The sequence below is a fragment of the Ochlerotatus camptorhynchus genome, unplaced genomic scaffold (genome assembly GCF_037179485.1).
Source record: "Ochlerotatus camptorhynchus isolate MF236.1 unplaced genomic scaffold, CSIRO-AGI_Acam_v1.1 ptg000056l, whole genome shotgun sequence".
NCBI classification, from domain to species: domain Eukaryota; kingdom Metazoa; phylum Arthropoda; class Insecta; order Diptera; family Culicidae; genus Ochlerotatus; species Ochlerotatus camptorhynchus.
In genome coordinates, this window is record NW_027040546.1 from 1158980 (window position 1) to 1179699 (window position 20720).

At 42.1% G+C, this 20720-nt stretch overlaps 1 protein-coding gene across 5 annotated transcripts in view; it reads left to right on the top strand.

Annotated features, from left to right (window-relative positions):
- Positions 1 to 20720, top strand: part of LOC135717477 (peripheral plasma membrane protein CASK-like) — an 850957-nt gene that overhangs the window by 166890 nt on the left and 663347 nt on the right. For all 5 annotated transcript variants that reach the window (XM_065239577.1, XM_065239576.1, XM_065239575.1 and 2 more), the window contains exon 2: positions 13717 to 13829. In XM_065239577.1, the coding sequence (XP_065095649.1) occupies positions 13717 to 13829 (113 nt within the window). The remainder of the gene's footprint in view (positions 1 to 13716; positions 13830 to 20720) is intronic.

Here is a 20720-nt window from a genome sequence, read left to right on the forward strand (position 1 = left end):
ACCTGGAAGGATCGACCAAGCCTAAGAGAACAACGAGTGATGTCAAGGCTGCGCACCGGGCACAGCAGAGTCTCCCACAACTTCGGAGGAACACCGTTCCGGAGGACCTGCGATACCTGCGGAGTGCCAGCCACCGTGGAGCACATCCTCGTGAACTGCGTGGAGTTGGAGGACCATCGGGCTGCCTTCGGCTTGGAGTCAATCAGCATTCGGAACCTGTTGGGCGACGAGTGCCCGACCCGCTGCTGCTCATCATCTTCCTAAAGGAGGCGAGTCTTTACCACAATATCTGAGTGTTCATTGTTTGTATTTCCAGTTTGATGGCTCTTTTGGCAGCTTTCTACACCTTTTCATTCTAGCAAGATAAATGTACCACAGCCAAGATTGGGAATCTCCTTCTGAGAACCCATTTTTTCTTAAGAGATGAACTAGCCATATACACAATAAACGATGTAAGATTTTTTGGATTTTCAAGTGTCCATAGTTTTGAATACTTCAATATGCAATGTTTCATGCAAGAGTTTTTCCGATTCGTTATTTGGCGTGGAACTTCTCAATATTAATTTGCCGTACCTAATGTAATTAAAAGTAATCAAAATGCAGTTAACGGTGCTGAAAATGTAGGTAACGGACGTTAATTACGAAATTACGACTGTTTATTACAGACTAAAACAATACTTCATGGTCGGCAGGGTGTAATAAAATTAGTTAAATCAGTAATTAATGGAATTAAATTAATTACACTTATTGATGCGTCGGAGTTAAAAGTTATTGCGTGCCCCTCGCTGTCCGCATGCAACAAATGAGCCCAGCAGGATTTCATTTATACCCCTGACGATATTAGGTTGAGAGGCATACTTGTCATTCTCCTCTGTGAGAGACAAGAGCTAACATTCTAATCTTCTCGTTCTGTTCGTTCTAGAAAGAGCACTACACGCACTATATTGCTCACTACACCCTTACTGTGTGTGTAGTTTTCGGAATGAACTGCGCGGTGAGATTAGATCACTCTACACTGGTGGAAACTAGTGAGTGACATAAGAGCTCAAGAACACTCTGCAGTGAACTCACAGAAGCTCACTCCAGAGAACACTGGAGTGGGAGAACTGCCCGAGCAAAGTCGGTTAACAAAATGAAAGCAAATCGATATTAAAGTGTGCAGTTCCTATCATAATGAAAACTCATTTTGATTTCAAATGTTGCGACATAAGTCTGATATCATATTGTGCTTTCATTATGCAGTCAAGACGTTTTAAATGAAAGCAACTTAACTTGAAGTTCTGCTGTTAACGTCTTGTTTAAAATTTAATTGAAATTCATCTGTCGTTGAACTAATGATTATCGTTTATCTGATTTGTTTAACACATTTTAGGTCATTCGTGACTTGCCTGCGGTGAGATTGGAGCCTAAGTCTTTCCGCTTGAGAAACATGAATGGTAACCATTTACTCTAGGCCCGTATTCAGTTAAACATTATGAATGCAAAATCAGTAATCAAATTGATTTCATTGAAAGCAGGATTAGTTTTCCGTTTGCTTCAACAGTGTAAAATTTTGCTCTCATTTTTGCTGTGTTAACCGTTAAGTCAACCAAAATGAGATCAACTGGAGTATTCAAAATAAGTTACATCATAACAGCAAATTTTGATTTCAATTTGATCTTCAGCTTTGCTCGGGTGGTTGGTCCTCTGAATATAGAGCAAGTGCAATTGTGAATGATTTTCCAATTTTCCATTCGATATTAACGCTGACGACTGAATTTGAGTCGGAAGACTATCTTTAGTCCAACGGTGTTTCTTATTTACTATTGTGTGAATAACAAATAAAAACTCTTCTCTCCTTCATATTCTCACGCAAAACCGCATACAAAATCAACACACTCGTCATCACCAATACCGGTATCTTTGATCAATGCGTGTCATCCTTGTGCTTTATTCGTGTGGAAGACACCGACTTTTCTTGTAGATTTACAGTTAACTTATGAAATTTCACCATGGGAATAAAGAGTTGTAGCTTCTGCTGAGAACAAAGGAGAGTTAATAATAAATAAGAAGCTATGTTCTTGCATGGAATTGCGGGTGTCTTGTGTGTATTTTATCGTGCCGCAACCCCAATTGGATTTTTATTTATAAAAACGCTTCGCGTGCTGCTATCGCTATTGGGCAGCGATGGCAAAGCGTAGTTAACGTGTTTGGCAACTTTTTTTTTTTTATAATTTCTCATTTTATGAAAACTCTTAAATTGATCATACAACAATCTTCCGTGCATGTTTCCGAAGCAGTGAAATTAGAATGGTGCCTATGAAATGCTACAGGTAAATATATAGATCATAACATATTTACACCCCATTTAAAACATTTTTGGAGATTCCCAAAACTGTCCTTTTCAGCAAATTGTCCCAGCAGCAAACTGAAAAAAAAACGCTGTTCTAGATATTTTTCACTATGAGCCTTATGGATATGACAAGAAATTCGATTAGGCACTGGAGCATGTCCTTCTGGTGCACTAATTCCACTATCTTCCGCTTCTTGCTTATGCTTGATTAATTAATGTCGTGACAAATTGAACGTAGAATCCGTAGAATCACATTTAAATGGTTTACCAGCCTCATCACACAATGAACACCAAGATAAGAAAACCTCGTTTCCGTAACTATTTATCATTTTTTTCTTATTGAAAATTTGCTGGACAACATCTTCCAATTTTCTTTATTCATTCAGTTTTTCTTATTTGTCAAATACACGCTCAGACCAAATGCACAACAGACACGCACGACTAGGGTTACCATATCAAAAACTTGAAAAGGAGGACATTTCATTTGAGGTTTGGAGATTAAGGCGGACAATGATTACTTTTCTGAACATTAAAGTAGGACAATGAGTTTTTATCAATCGTTTTAGTAATATGTGCGGTATCACAAAATACGTGATTTACAAAGGTTCAATTGATATTGTTCATTTGTAGTAGTTGCCAATTCAATTCATCTTCTCGTTATACTACTGAAAAAGGTATCAAACTAGCCTTCATAATTAATTTTTGATACTTGGAAATGATCTAGTCTACCTGATTTGCATTAAAACTACAGCTTTACAGCCTTAAAAACATCCCAACTTTTAACATGTACAAAAATCAGGATTGATTCCCACTGCGTCCTAGCAAGAAGTACGGTCGACTTAGTTCGCGCTCCGCTATTTTGGAAGTTTTCTCGATATTCACTTGATTTAAATTATCAGTTTTTCTCGCTTAGTGTTTCCTGACATAGTTCCCAGTTAAACAATTAACTAAAAGTGAGTTTTTTTTTCTGAGAAGAAAGTGTGTTTTCGGCATCATCGCAAGGAAAATTGTTTTGGCGATTGCCAATTCGCCAACCATTTTGCGCACCATCGGTGCGTGGTAACGCATACCTGCACACGGATCATCGTCATCGAGTGTCAGCATCTGCCTCCGCATTTACACCGCTCATCTATCATCGTGTGTTCAGCTGAGTGCCGACCCTCATACAAGCACACACCAACGAAGACCGCCCGCACACGCTGATCGAAGATCATCCACGCTGCGCGTCGCTCCGCTGCTGCTGTTTAAACGCTCGGTGGTAGTAGTATAGGAGTATCAGATAAGTTTTTGTTCTTGTTTCTCTCTTTCGCCCATCTGTAAAATTTTAAGTTTGTGTTCTGTGTTTGTAGTTTTTTTTTGTTGTGTATTGTGTCCGAGTGATTATCGTTTCAGTGGTAGAGCGTTTTTCGCTCCCACTAGTACGGCAAAATGGACATTTTGTCGCAAGACGAAATGGACGTTTTGTCGGAAGATGACACCACTTTGCCACGCGATGGCAAGAAGGGTCGAAAACGTACGTCATCTCAGAAGAAAGATGATGTCATCCCTGGTTCATCGTCTCAGTCTGGCAAAGGACAGGCTCAGATAAACCCCCGATCGCGAGCCTATCCAGATGACTCGACTGGCCCATGGGTTGTCTACTTTCAGCCCAGAAACAAACCTTTGAACGTAATGCAAATTACGAATGATCTGACGAAGCGATACTCGGCCGTGACTGAAATCACGAAGGTCAGGCACAATAAACTTCGTGTCTCCGTCTCTAACCTGAAGCAGGCTAACGAGATTGCTGCCTCCCAGCTCTTCACGCTCGAGTATAGAGTTTACATCCCATCTCGTGATGTGGAGATCGAAGGTGTGGTCACCGAAGCGAGTCTGACCCCCGAGATCTTGGAGAAGCAGGCGGTTGGCCGTTTCAAGAACCGTTTGCTTCCCCCGGTGAAGATACTGGATGTCCAAAAACTGGGCTCAGTATCTGTCAGCGAGGGTAAAAAGAGTTTTACCCCCACAGACTCGTTCCGTGTGACCTTTTCTGGTTCAGCCCTTCCTCACTACATCGAGCTGGGAAAACTTCGTCTACCTGTGCGCTTGTTCGTTCCCCGGGTCATGAACTGCCAAAACTGTAAGCAGTTGGGACATACGGCGTCCCACTGTGGCAGCAAGGCACGCTGTTCCAAATGCGGGGAGAAGCACGAGGATGGCGCCTGCACAGTCACTGCACCAAAATGCGTGTACTGTAAGGGAACTCCTCATGGTATCTCGTCATGCCCGGTGTACAAACAACGCGGGGAGAAATTACAACGCTCACTTAAGGAACGTTCCCGGCAGTCTTTTGCAGAAATGCTTAAGACGGCCACGCCATCGACCAACGACAAAAATCCCTTTTCTCTTTTGTCAGATGACGAGACTGACTCTGACTTGGCTGAGGAGGGAACTTCTTTCCTTTTTTCAGCACGGAAACGAAAACGCATCCGTTCGCGGAAAGTTGAAAATGAAGAACCTCAAATCAGCTTGCCTAAATCAAGGAGTGGTGGAAAAAAGGAAGTTTCTACTCCTCCTGGACTCAGAAGAACTGACTATACCCAGGATTTTCCACCTCTCCCGGGGACATCCAAAACCCCTGATGTCCCATTTTTAAGAACAGAAGCCCCTTCTTCATCTGGGTTGTTCTCATTTGATAAAATTGTGGACGATATCCTCAAGTACCTGAATATTTCTGATCCTCTGAAAAGCATTGTTCTGGCAATGCTTCCTACTGTGAAGACCCTCTTAAAGCAATTGACATTGAAATGGCCCCTCCTTGCAGCAATCATTTCCTTCGATGGATAATTTTCCAAACGAGGTCGGGGATTTGATCACTATTCTACAGTGGAATTGTCGAAGTCTTATTCCTAAATTAGACTCTTTTAAGTTTTTAGTTCACAATAATGATTGTGATGCATTTGCTCTTTGTGAAACTTGGCTCTCTTCAGATATTGATCTTCCTTTTTATGATTTTAACATTATTCGACTGGATCGTGAGGATTCGCGTGGAGGAGGGGTACTTTTGGGGATCAAAAAGTGCCATTCCTTCTATAGAGTGAATCTTCCACAATTTCCAGGTATTGAAGTTATCGCATGTCAGGCTATTTTTAAAGGTAAGAGCCTTTGTATTGCTTCTGTTTATATTCCTCCTAGAGCCGTTGTTAATCGAAAACAACTTTCAGATATATGTTCGGTACTTCCTGCTCCACGGTTGATCATGGGAGATTTCAATTCCCACGGTACAGGCTGGGGGGAACTGTATGATGACAACCGTTCTACTTTTATATATGACCTCTGTGATAACTTCAATATGACAATACTTAACAATGGAGAAGTAACACGTTTGGCTGGACCATCCTCGAATGGAAGTAGATTAGACCTCACACTTTGCTCTAACTCATTATCGTTGGATTGCACGTGGAATGTGATCCAAGATCCCCACGGTAGTGATCACTTGCCGATCAAAATTTCGATTGCCAGTGGGTTCAATCCGTCGGAATCCGTTAACGTCGCGTACGACCTCACCCGTAATATCGATTGGACAACGTTCAAGACCGCGATAGAGGAAGCCGTGTCGTCGGTAGAAGGGCTTCCACCGTTGGAGGAATATAACTTCCTCTCCAATCTGATCTTGGACAGCGCGCTTCGAGCTCAAACTCGGTCGGTTCCTGGAACGTCTTTGCGTAGGAAACCTCCTTCCCCTTGGTGGGACCACCAATGCACAGAGGTTTATCGTAAAAAGTCCGACGCGTTTAAGCTTTTCCGGAAACGTGGAACACCCGTGTATTTCGAAGCGTACTCGACTCTTGAACGCGAACTCAAAAGCCTCATCAAAGCCAAGAAACGCGGATACTGGCGGCAATTCGTGGACGGATTATCGCGCGAAACGTCGATGAATACGCTGTGGAATGCGGCGCGAAGGATGCGTAACCGGTCTTCAAACAACGAGAGCGAGGAGTACTCAGATCGTTGGATTCTTAAGTTCGCACGAAAAGTATGTCCTGATTCCGTGCCGGCACGGATGATTCCTCGCGAAACGACGAATTCGGTAGACGAGATCAGCCAGCCTTTTTCAATGCTGGAGCTCTCACTCGCGCTCCTTTCGTGTGGCAATTCGGCTCCGGGGGCTGATAGAATCAAGTTCAACTTGTTGAAGAACCTCCCAGACGTCGCTAAGAGGCGCATGTTGAACTTGTTTTGTCAGTTCCTAGAGCTCAATATTGTTCCGGATGATTGGAGGCAAGTGAGAGTTATAGCCATTAAAAAGCCTGGAAAACCCGCGTCAGATCATAACTCGTATCGTCCCATCGCGATGTTATCGTGCATTCGAAAATTGTTGGAGAAAATGATCCTTTTTCGCTTGGACAAATGGGCTGAGACGAACCACCTACTCTCAGATACTCAATTTGGTTTCCGTAGGGGCAAGGGAACGAACGACTGTCTCGCGTTGTTTTCCACTGAAATTCAGTTGGCTTTTGCTAAAAAAGAGCAAATGGCTTCTGTGTTCTTGGATATTAAGGGGGCTTTTGATTCAGTATCGGTTGAGGTCCTTTCAGACAAACTCCACGCATGTGGCCTTTCTCCATTAATTAATAACTTTTTGTACAATTTGCTGTCAGAGAAACATATGAGCTTTTCTCATGGAAACTCTACAGCTTCTCGATTTAGTTACATGGGCCTCCCCCAGGGCTCATGTTTAAGCCCCCTTTTGTATAATTTCTACGTCAGAGAAATTGACAATTGTCTAAGTGACAACTGCACGCTGAGACAACTTGCAGATGACGGAGTTGTGTCTATGACAGGGCCCAGAGAGGCCGACCTGCAAGGACCCTTACAGGATACCTTAGACAATTTGTCTACTTGGGCTATTCAGCTAGGTATCGAATTCTCCACGGAGAAAACTGAGTTGGTCGTTTTTTCTAGGAAGCATAGCCCAGCACAACCGAAGCTTCAACTTTTGGGTAGGCCGATCACTCATTCCATGTCTTTCAAATATCTTGGGGTCTGGTTCGATTCCAAATGCACCTGGAGATCCCACATTGAGTATCTGAGACGAAAATGCCAACAAAGGATCAATTTTCTTCGAACAATTACCGGAACGTGGTGGGGAGCCCATCCGCAAGATCTTCTGACGTTGTACCGGACAACGATTTTATCGGTTTTAGAGTACGGTAGTTTTTGCTTCCAGTCGGCGGCTAAAACGCACATCATCAAACTGGAACGGATCCAGTATCGCTGTCTTCGTATCGCGTTAGGATGCATGCACTCGACTCATACGATGAGTCTCGAAGTGTTAGCGGGCATGTTGCCACTATCTGATCGGTTTTCGGAATTATCCCTCAGGCTCCTCACCCGTTGTGAAATTATGAACCCACTGGTGATTGCAAACTTTGAGAAGCTTCTTGAGCTAAACCCCCAAACTCGTTTTATGACATTGTACTACGTGTACATAACACAGGATGTCAGCCCTTCACAGCATAATCCTCATCGTGTATGCTTCTCTGACTTCGGCAATTCAGTTAGTTTTGATTTATCTATGACGTGGGAGATTCGTGGGATCCCAGAACATCATCGTTCCATGATTGTTCCGTCAATTTACGCTGCAAAGTTTGGCCAAGTTAATTCCGCAAGATCGTTCTTCACAGATGGATCACTAATAGAGTCGTCCGCTGGTTTTGGTATTTTTAATGAATTTCATAGCGCCTCTCGAATGCTTCAAGCTCCTTGTTCCGTATATGTTGCTGAGCTGGCGGCAATACATTATACGCTAGAAACGATCGCCTCACTTGCACCAGATCATTATTTTATTTTTACGGATAGTCTCAGTTCTGTCGAGGCTATTCGATCCATGAGGCCGGTAAAGCACTCCTCGTATTTTCTCATGAAAATACGAGAGCTTTTAAGTGCTTTATCTTTAAGATCTTTTGTCATCACCTTTGCATGGGTCCCATCTCATTGCTCGATTCCGGGCAATGAGATGGCGGACTCACTTGCTAAGGTGGGCGCTATGGAAGGCGATATTTACGATCGACAAATCGCCTACAACGAATTTTTCTTCATTTATCGTCAACAGTCACTCGTCAGCTGGCAGAATAAGTGGAGTGAAGGGAGTTTGGGACGATGGCTATATTCGATCATCCCTAAGGTGTCGAAGAGTCCTTGGTTCAAGGGGTTGGATGTGGGTCGAGACTTCATTCGTCTGATGTCTCGCCTCATGTCCAATCACTATTCGTTAAACGCTCACTTGTTTCGTGTTGGGCTGGGAGACAGCAATCTCTGTGAATGTGGACAAGGTTACCAAGACGCCGATCACATCCTTTGGTCTTGTGCTGAGCATCGTGGAGTCAGATCTGAGCTGTGCGATTCCCTTCGGGCTCGAGGTAGACAACCTAATGTTCCAGTTCGGGATATTTTGGCTAGACGTGATCTGGAGTTTATGAAACTCATATATGTTTACTTTAAAAATACTAACCTTAGATTGTAAGTTTTATTAACCTTGTGTTTAGTTTGTGTATTGTGCGTGTAGATTTTTTTTTAATGTTTGTTTTCAAGATGAATAGAAATTAGTTCATGTTTTAGGATTAATTAAATATTTGTATCGAAAACCACATTTCAAACCTCCCTCTCCCTTTTCCCATCCAAAAAAATTGTAAATCTCCACTAACCTCGAGACAACCGCGAGTATCCGGTCCAGCTCCTTTAACTTATATATAATATAAGACATCAATAATGTATAACGAAAATGATAACTCGGCTCTGTAAAGTTTATTCGATTGAGCCTGTACAAATAAAGTAATTAATAAAAAAAAAAAAAAATCAGGATATATGTAATCGCTGATTGAAACCAACATGGAACATCTAAGCAGCCTGTTAATTTTACCACTATGGCCGCTGCCATAGTGAGAGCGAAGAGGCGCGCTTAGCGTTCTATACAAAAGAATTCTTATTATTGATATTATCCCTTACATTCGATTTCACGCTTCGCGTGCCTCATTGCTCTCAGTATGGCAGCGGCCGAAACAAATCAAGCGTAACTATTCAAATCGACGTATCTGCTTCTGTAAACAATCTCTTCAATCGACGATTTGTCTTAACTGCTAACTCACCCACGCAAACAAACACCATCAGCAGGTAAGGGAAACTAGCTAGTGAGCTTGCAGTTACTACAAATCGTCGATTGAAGTGATTGTTTACAAAATCAGATACGTTGACTTGAATAGTTATGCTTGAAATACCTAAAATCCCATAGAACCAGAACGTCAAAATCAAACAAATGTTGGATTCAATCTGTGTGGCCCCCGTTGGTGAATTTCAACTTAAATTTGACAGATAGAAAATGTTCAAAGAAACCTGCTATTGTACCAGAATTATTTCTGGCAGACCAGGAATCAATTTGGTAACATATGGTAACCCTACGCACGACGCGAAACGCTCATATGTAGTAACTTACTTGACTTAAACTGATCTTTATTTCTTGCATTTATGTAGATTTATCAAGTGACACAGATGCGTCTTTTCAATTTTAATTCTTAGAAATTACAATTATTAATAATTACAGCTCCTAGTCCTATCAGGCCTGTTTAGAGAATGACCGCCTTGGTGGGATTGGTTTGTGTCTCATATGTAGTAGGTCCATTTTGTGCAATATGCTTGCACCAAAATAATGCTTCAAAAGCGCTCAAACCTATGCTCTGGAGAGTGGGCTCTGCAGTGAAGTCTCTCGAGAGGTAAACCCCCGAGAGCTTTTAGGTGAGTGAACTCGAGAGCACATTAAATTCATTTATCTAGAGAGAGTGGTTTTAGTTTTCACCACAGAAGTTCTCAATAAGCACTCTCTCACACATGGATTGTCGTGCTCTTACCGTAAACGTGGTGATTTGCTCGCATGAGTTGCAATGGATACATCCTCAGAGGAGGCAAAATATACGTACGCTAGAGCCGCATTTGGATGAAATGACATCACTGGGTTGAGGTATTGCCGAAGCCGTCATTTATTCTATTTAATATTCAGTGTCAGTATACAATCAGGAAGACAAATCATAGACATTTTTTATACTGAAACTTAAGGAGTATGCTGATACGAATCGTGAGAATAATTTCAATGGAATTATGTTTAATGTTTCTATGAAGATTAATTTTAATAAAATTTGAAGACATTTTAACGGAATTATGCGCAATTTCTGGGAGACTTTCAAGGCCATTTTGGTAAAGTACTTGAGTACTTAGGAAATACTGAAGAGGATTTCAAAATAATTCTGACCTTACCTACGAATCAGTTCAAATGGAATTATCGGATGGGTCTGAGAAGAGTGTGACGGTCATTCTGAAGAGTGCATCAAGTTAATTATTAAGAATATTTTAATACTATGAACTCTTAGAATGTTACTGGAAAAGTTTGCATATTATCAAGATTATTTTGGGGGAATCCAGAAAATAAGATGATGACATCCTGGATAATTCCAATGGAACTAGAAAAAAGACCGAAGATATCCTATAAAGAGTTTCAAGAAAATTCATACTAACAGAATTTATAATCATTTCAAGATCCTGAGACTTTAAAAATTACGCTATCTGGCTTTCATTTTAGTAATATAATAAAATTATTCTTTGGCATAAAATTATTCGTAATGGTCATGTTGGCGAGTCCACGCCAACGCGCCGCTACTGTAAGTCGACTGCAGCTCGGTTTCGACCCTCGTGCAACCCAGAGACGTTGATAGAGACGCGCAAAGAAAATTTATGTCAAAACAGCAGCACGGTTTTTGAGGGACCTTTTGGCAATGTCACTGGCAACCATGTTTCTTCGAGTGGTTTCAAATGACTTTCATACAGTGCCGCAATGTTGTTCAGAAAATTTGAACGTTCGACCGGAACTGACTAAAAATTAAGAGCGCGGCAACATTTTGCAAAAATAAAGCGAAGACGAGAGATGCAAGTCGTCGCTCCATGACATAACTTTTGTCATATTTTACTGTTTTGCTTGCAGCGCCATCATTTTTATTACCATAACACTAAATAAAACGTTCCGATTCGAAATAGATTTTTATCACTTATAAATGTTGTATTTGATTAAATCATCAACAAATAAATAAATAACAGATATCAAATATTTCGTGAAAAAAACTAAACACTTTTATCATCATAGAGAACAATACTCCTTTCTGGTGAATTGAGCGAACAGTAATGTTTATTTACTTTGCTCGTTTGGTTCAGCGTTTGATGGTTCGTTTGGTTCTTCTTGCTTCAGTCTATGCGTGTCTCTATTTAACGTCTCTGGTGCAACCAACCCAATGCGCACCGGTCTGAACATCTTCACGTCAGTAGTGGTGAGTGGGTAGAAAACTAAAGATAAACATAGTGAACAAACAAGGTAGAGGAAAAGTAGATAACATTGAAAGTAGAAAAGTTCATCAATCAGAGCATCATGTTGCATTTATTTTTTAATAATAGTGTTCAAGTTCTACCAATTAAAATAAAAGAGCTACTATTTATACTATTGAATTTATTAGGTAAAACATACATGGATTGAAATTGAATTATTCCTAAAATAACTTTATTTACTGAGTGATTAATTCCTACAAAGTGAATTCCCCGTTAAAACTAAACCTACAAATTGCAACGAGTGTAAGTTAAACCCCCTTAATTTATGTAAAATACGCCTGACTTATTATATTATAGTACGGTTGAATAGTACGGGAAAATGTTGTGATTGCACGAACAAATTTGCCAGACAGTCGAAAGTAGACGATTAGGACCAGAGCTAGAACTGTCTATGCTGACGGACACGAAACACATAAAAATGGACTAAACGTAAGTTCATGCATGATTGGAAATATGATGAGCAAACACCGAACACTTGAACATAAAACATTTATAACATAAGGTACAAACACGGACCGTTTTGTCTGAAACAAATGTAAACATCACAACATGTTAAAACCAATTATATTTACAGGAAAATAATAATCAACCGGATAGTAACACCTCAGTACCGGTCGTTTTATTTCCGGGATTATTATTTCGGAATTTCCCGAATCGTTGGCAATTGCCAACAGGTCATGCACGAATAGTGGAGCTACCCGTAGTTTAGGTAAAATTTGTGTGAGTACCACGATGTTAAGTTTTGATTCCGGCTTCAGCCAGGTGAATTTTGCTTCAAAATAAAATTGCCTACTTGTCTATTGGGTGTTGTGTGTTGTATGATGTCAAAAAATAAATTGTAAATCTGATCAACCTCAGGGTAATACTAGAATTATTTAGAACTAAAAAAATCTTTATATTCTGGTACTGCATTAAGTAGTAAGGATTACATCGACTATTAGTTCAAAAATCCATACCATCAAATTTGCTTAATTCTTTGCTTCTCATTCTTTTTAAAGCAGTTACAGTTTAAAAAACATTTCGAAACATATTTTCTGAAATATTTTACCCACATTTAGTTCAATTTTGAACTGCTGCGAAATGGATATTTAAACTTTTTGGGCACACTGTGTCAATACTTTTCAAATTTTTGATGATTTAGCAATGCTAACAAGTTATTTGCTTTATATAATTTATTTAAACATGTAGTTCATAGCCATTCTAGTACTTTAAATAAATTCCAGATGATTATGTTGACTGGGTTTTACGGGAGATTGGCACATCACTTTGATTTCAATAGCATTATGTTAAAAACAGGATTTTTTGGAGCATTCCAGATTTTTCCAGATTATATATTTCAACTGGTCCAGATTTTTCTGAAAATGACCTGGCAACGCTGCCAATGACTATGTGGTAGAGCACAGCTAATCTGTAGATTTAAATGTGTCAAATGTTGACCAATTCATCTTTTTTTTTTATCCCCAAACGTTCGTTGTACTAGGGGCTATAAAGTACAGCATTCTCGTTTCATAAATTACATCTCAACTGTATTGTTTTGCAGACGATTCGTGCAGTGCAATTCATTAAAACAAAAGCACATTTTTCATTACGCGAAACTCTTCGTTTTCCTTCTCCGAGGGTACGACAGCCCAGATAATTATTAACTTCTGTACAGAAAAAAAAACAGCATCCCCAAACCCTGTACTTGCCCACCGTTGCAAAATGTAGCTGAACCACCTTGTTGCTGCTGCTGCTAGTACCCTCTCAGAATGCATTTCCGTGCAGTGCATAGTTGACGTATAATAAGATTAAAATTCCACCATTCCAGCAGCAGCAGTCTGCAGGTCTGCTACCTTCCTTTTGAATGTGTCTATGTGCATAGTTCTATAATTGTATAAATACACTGCATCTCGGAAGCTCGCTGCAGAAAGTTTCCCAACTAATTGAGAAGGCACTTTATTTTCACTCGTATATTTATCTCCTTTTATTTTTTTCTCTTCCAGGGGTCCCTTCTCGATAGTCCGCCGGTGCATCCATCGGGAGTCCAACCAGCAGTTTGCAGTGAAAATCGTTGACGTTGCAAAGTTCACCGCCAGTCCCGGTCTGAGCACGTCCGGTAAGTATTACTCTGAAAGGGGTGTTAGTTGTTCTGGCAGAGGCTTAAATTAGGTTTTTTGAAATTGAAGTTGTGTAGGTCCGCGATCTTGTGTGCATGAGGGGAAAATATGAAAATGAATGAAGGTTGTTGTTCGTTGGTTGTAATTTTGCGCTTTTGTGATGAATTCGCTAATTGGAACTTCAGTTGTTTTGTGATGTTCCTTTACGGTTTTTGAGTAGCAAACACATTTTTTATCAAGAATATTCCTGGCGAAGTGATGGCATGCTGAACATTTCGAATCCACCTGAGGACATTAATCCACACGATTATCAGTGCGTTCTGCTCATATTTTCACATTTCCACATTCAACGATAACGATTGATCATTTCGTGTGTAACCATTCATATCTCCGGAAGCTTTTCCTCTCTTGGGAATCCAAGATACGTTTCCACATGTGACGTGGGTGATATATGTGTACACTCAATCGGAAAAAAAGAGGCAGCAAGGACTGACGACGTCGGAAATGGTTGAAGCATAATTTTCTGCCTTTTCATCGTAAATATTGAAACAAATTAAATTTCATCACTCTTGTCTCGTCCCAGCACGTCTCCGCAGCCCCTTTGAAATTTTCATTCGTTGGTGATGCGTGCGATGTTCGAAATTTTGAGTGAAGTGAATTGCGTCGTGCCGGTTGTGTTAAAGTAATCTACTTGTTGGAGTGGAAGTAGAATTTAACAGTTTGTTAGCTTATTCCTTCCGTTTGAATTCGCTTCTCTATGATGTTTGTCGAGTGATAAAATAGTCATTATCAGCGGACCGAAGATTGAAATGGATACTTAGTTCAGCAAGCGAATAGGCGAGATTTACATTTAGATTGTTTCATCAACTCCATTACAATCTCCATTAGATTTCTAGATCGATCAGTTTCTAGTGAGATTTCCTTTTCCAATTCAATTTACAATTCTTCCTTTCCAATTGACCATTTGCTATTCCCTAGCGGTGCCGGTGGTGTAGTGGTAAGCGTGATTACCTCTCACCCCAGCAGGCCTGGGTTCAATCCTAGTCACACCGACCGGGATGTTCCAAGGCATAATATCTCTGATCACGCCTTCCTTCGAATGGGAAGTAAAGCCGTTGGTCCCTGGTTCTTGAGTTGATGGGTCGATAGGTAGGGTGCAGGTGTGGGAGCTGCCTCCCTGGCGTCGGTAGCATCGGTGTTCAGCACGGAAAACAAATCAAGGAATCTGTTCCCTATTTCCTATCCCCCATTTCCAATGGGACAAATATATACGACAGCAGGCAAATCTATAGAGCAGGCAATACGTTTAATTTTATAAAGCGTTGTGGTTTCGAATCCAAAAGCAGTTTTTACTATATGCACTACGTAAATTGGGATTTTTTTGCATTATTAGAGAAATTTTCAGCCTTAGGCTGGTTCATCTCTTAAAAACGAGGGGTGGGGACTTCAGACGGGAGTCCCCCCAATTACAGAGCTAATACGAAGGGGAGCTGAAGTTCCAGAAGAGAACCCCGAGGATACGGAGTTAGGAGATGGGCGGAAGCTCTAGAAGGGAGTCTCCATTTCAGAGTTGAGGATTTTACTTTAATGCTACCGATGTTACTATCCTTTTGAATAATCGTGGTCAAGTTTCGTGTCCTGTTCCTTTGTAGTCGCTGTGTTTAATTTTAGTGCCGTTATTCGTCCATTTCCGTGTCATTGTACGTGCTTTGCTTGGTTCAATATCTTCGTTCATCCGTGTCCGAGTCAGTATTTGTTGCCGAGGTATAGTTTTGAGTCCGAATCATTGTCCGTTGTCGTTGCTTGGGTGTTCATGGATCAAATTTGGTTAATCAGACCTGCCTCTTGAAGGAAGCAGAATAGTGCAGCGATGCTGGGGGAATCTCAGGGTATCCCTGAAGCTACCTGAGATCCCCTAAAGGAAACGGGGTCCGTGGTACTGGGGGCATTCGCATAAGAAATGCTCCACTGTAAGTGGAACATTGGACGTATCGCACTGTCGGCTGAATCCGCCTCCGCCTTCCATGTTGTGGGAGACTTTGGTATGGCTGGTTCTCAACCGGGATAGAATTACTTGAAGTCGGTGTTCAGGTGGATCCTCCCATTTCCTGGTATCCGCTTTTACCTTCCGGATAAATAAGTCTCGAGATCGCATCCATTCGTTAGTCCAGCAGTTCCATATAGTGATTGTGATCCACCGCTTTATGTCCTGGGCCGGAACCTTTCTGGTGTAAAAGTTGGACTGTCTTTCGGATACCGCCAGGTGGTCGGCTTCCTCATTACCTCTGATCCCACAGTGTCCGGGGACCCAGACAAAGGTTGTTTGCTTAGGTGCGAACTGCTGGATACCCTGGATCCAGGGGTGTTTAGCTGTTTCAGACTGAAGAGCTGCTAAAACACTGGCAGAGTCGGAGAATATGACGATCGGTTTGCTCGAGGGTAGGGTGACAGCTACGAGAATGGCGGCTGCTTCAGCAGTGAAAACGCTGCATGGGTCTGGTAGTCGGTAAAAGGTGCACAGCTCCGGATCGGAAATTCCAATACCAACTCTACCGCCACTTCGGGATCCGTCGGTGTATCGTACTTGATGATTGTTGTAATTGGTTCGATGTAATTCGGCTACTGTTCTCACTAGCGCAAGGGAGTTGGTTCCCGCCCGGAAACTGTTCTTTATCGCCGGGTCGATGGACAGACCGGGTGAGTTCCAACCTCTGGCTCCAACAGTGGACCCTGGCTACAGGGGGGAGCTCCAGGTTGATGGTATTATTCAGGAGATCGTTCGGACACTCCGTTACTTGTCCCTGTAGTCTTTTCTGCAAAGCCAATTGCTTTCTTGCAAACAGATGCAACAATGTAATTTTCAAAAGGCAGCCTTCCAATCTCCACGCAGGCTGCCAACCTGGCGGTGGATGGGAGGAGACCTGATGTGACCCTAATGGCCTGATAATACACTGGAGCCAGTTTGGAAGTCAGCCTATCAGCAGCCAGGCAAGTCAGTTCTAAACCGTAGGTCAGTCTGGAATCAACTACCGCTTTTGCTACACGCATACGAATGGCACGGTTGTTCATTAAGTGTCTTTTGGCCAGTGTTCGGAGTAAGTCAATCCTCGTTTGGCAGCTCTTTTTCACCTCATTAAAGTGGTCGACAAAGTTTAGATGCCTATCGAGTCGTAGGCCGAGGATGCGGATAGACCTCTTGAAGGGCATAATCCTTTCATCGATGCTGATTGGAGAGCGGAGTAAATGGTGGTTCATCGGACAGATGTGATTATAAGCACATTTGTCATCATATCTTTCAAGAGCCGAAAGAGTTGCAAAGTACTCCCCCATAGCATGTGCAATTTTGTCGGGGTCTCTGGTTATTAAGCCGTCTATTCGAATAGCCATGCCACGGTACTTTCGCTTATCACTCAACGCGTTGACTTTACCCCATAGGTCAGAGGCCGTCTGTCCAGCGTTAATACCGTCGAGGAAATTCTCCCAGCTCAAGCTTTTGGTGGTACGGATGGTCTGTCTACACTCGTTCCGTTTAGCTCTGTATGCAGTTTGTGCCGCTTCCTTCAAGGGGTGGTCCGCGGGTAGTCGCTTAGCTGCCCTTAAAGCCTTCCTTCTGGCCTTAACAGCAGCTTTTGTCTCAGGAGACCACCATGGTAACGACCTGGTTCCCGGGTTGGGACTTGTCCGCGGGATTGATGTGGTTGCCACTTGGTAGACAGAGCTGATGAAATCGTGGATATTTTCCGGTGTCGAGTTGGTAAAATTAACTCTAATAGTCTCCTGGAAAAGTGACCAGTTAGCCAACTCATACCTCCAACGTGGTCTACGTGAGATGTCTCGTGGCTGATCGTCAAGTCGAATTACCACCGGGTGATGATCACTACCCATGGGATCTTCCTCGGTGCTCCATAGGAGTCTGCTGATTATGTTGGCGCTAGCAAGGGACACATCTATAGATGTTGCTCACTGACCACTGGTATATGTGGTGCCTCCATCATTGAGAACGACAAGATCCAGTTTTCTGGCCACTTCCATCAGAGTGGAGCCTCTGGTATTTGTAATTGGGCTGCCCCAAGCGAGATGGTGGCCGTTCATGTCCCCTAGTACCAGGATGGGCCCTCGACGCTCTGGAGTATATTTGATAGTTGGTTTCTACGATCTGGTATTTTTCCACACGGAAGATACACCGAGACAAAGGACATCGGGAATGAATGCTCTATCCTAGCATTTCCTCTGCCATCTTATGAATCACGTTGCTTGTTGATCAACATTCAGGCATTAAAAGAGCGTCAGGATTATGCTATGGTCTCTTCCGTGAACAATATCGCTTTCCAACACAGACTTAATTTGTACGTACCTTCTCGTCAATAGCGTAATCGAAATTTCTCGCGCAAAAAAAGGCCTATTTTGTTGATCGATTCTCTTCATCGATTTTCTCTTTCGCGATTAACCGGACTGCAAATGAATTTCCCATTCAGTGTGTTGTTTCAGGCGCAAGCTAACATCATCTTCTGTCGAACTATGCTGAGAGCTTAGCGAGAGATTTGTTTATGTTGCCGTGGTAAACCAAAGAGAAGGTCGATGAAGAGAATCGATCAACGAGGATAGGCCATTTTCAAGTGCTACGCGAGATTTGTTCGCGGTAGAACACCATCGCACTAGCTACGCGAAATATAGATCGATAAGTCAGATGATGACTGTTTATAATCTACACTCTGAATTTTTGTTTTTTTATTATTATTAATTTATTTGATAAGGCTCAACCGAATTAACTTTACAGAGCCGAGGATTCTTGTTCACTATACAATACATCTTAAAACTATAGTCAAAAGGTACAACACAATAAACATTTTATCTGCCGCTATCCAATGAGCCTCCTCTACCAGAACGGGAGCCGCTTCCAGTGGTTTACTTGTATGGCAAATTCGCCAACGAGGGTCAGAGCGCTTCCATTGTAGAAATGGACGCAAGACGTGGTCAGGAATCACACATTCATCACGAAACGGTTGCTTTGCAAAGTCGACGACGCATCGACTGAAAGAACTGCTGATGAAGAACAATGAGGAGGACCACACAATGGTTGCTGCCGAGTAAACAGACGATCGCGTGACACACATTGAGAGTGGTCTGCTTCTGTAGACAGCCGAGTGAACACTGACACTCTGAAATGATAGATCTAAATATGCCTCCGCTCAAATTGAAAACATATTTCCAAGCATTGCGAAATCATAGATTATAAGTTATAATGCTATTATGTAGTCTACGTTTTTTGATTGACGAATAAATAAATAAATTTTTGAGTATCTTTACTTTTGACAGATATGTAATTGTAAAATTTGAGTAGTTTTTCAAAGTGTGTACAACTTTGTCTCAGACGTCATTTCGTGCTACGATTCATTGAAAAATGTCAAATACGCCATTTTGAAAAAAAAAATACAAGATTCAAAATGGCCGAATTCTAGAACAAATGTGAATGATTGCCCATAACAAACAAATATGCAAGGTTTATGCAGAAGGTCAAATGAAGAATTTTGAATTTTTTGTTCGTATTTGGCTTGGAACTTTTCTGCGTGAAATATTCAAAGCAATCCTTGAAGACTCCCATTTGACGTCATGAACAAATTCAGAAGAACTTGGAGATACTTTCAATTTAAGTTATTTCTGAAAAAGATCTAAGAATTACCAAGGTCTCATGGCAAGTCTAATAAACTATTAAATGATCAATATAAGCACGCCCAACTGGATGTACGATTAGTAAAGCTCACGAGCCAATGTAGATGACGGAAAGCGAAAACAGGTTGAGAACCCCAACATAGATTCCGTCGGAGGATAATCCCGACAGGGATTCTTGCGGTTAACAACCCAAGTGACAATTTTGATTATATTGGAGTTCTGTAGGCCATGACTTAGACTTGTAGAATGATTTAAAACCTCGATGAAACTTGAAATTACTTACCTACTTAAGGGTCTTGTACACCACCGGAAGTGCAAAGGGCCAACGTGAAAGACTTCCATCCTAGGCGGCTGCTCGCTTTTGCCTTGACCTGGGCCCAGGTCAGATTCCTATCGACCTATCGACCGACGATGTCCTATCCTTGTCGATGCTCCACCGCCATGAGCCCCTGGGTCTGCCTCTGCTGCGATGCCCTGTCGTATTCCAATCCAGCGCTTTGCTTGCAGATTTCGTTTCCGCCCCGTCGAAGTGTGTGGCCGACCCACCTCCACTTTCGCTCTCGAATTTCTGTTGCTATCGGCTTCTGATGACATCGACGATGGAGATCGGCATTCGAGATCCAGTTTTGAGGCCACCAGACACGAATTATATACCACAGGCATGAAGGTTGATGAATACCTGCAGCTTCTGAGTGTTCTCCGCTGATACACACCACGTCTCGCTGGCGTATAACAACACATATTTCCCGTTCGAGTTGAAAATTTGGATTTTGGTGCGTTGATCTCCATACGTTTTGTAAACTTGCAAAAGCAGCCCTAGCCTTCTTGATTCGTGACCCTATGCCGCTCTTAGTTCCGCCATCCGACGCTAGTTGGCTGCCAAGATATTGGAAACTTTCGACCTTCTCCACTGCTTGCCCCGCTACCGTAAAGTTGGAAGGGTTGCCCGTGTTGACATCCAACGATTTGGTCTTGTTGACGTTGCTGGTGAGACCCGCCGCAGTGGAGCGCTCGGCTAGGTCATTGAGCTTACTCTGCATATCAGAGCGCCGTTGTGCTAGTAGAGCAACATCATCAGCCAAATCGAAGTCGTTGAAATGCTCCATGGTGATCGGTCAATTGCACCTATCATGATCTCGTCGATTACTATGAGGAACAGTAGCGGTGATAGTATACATGCTTGTCTCACACCAGCGACTACCCGGATAGGGTCAGACAAG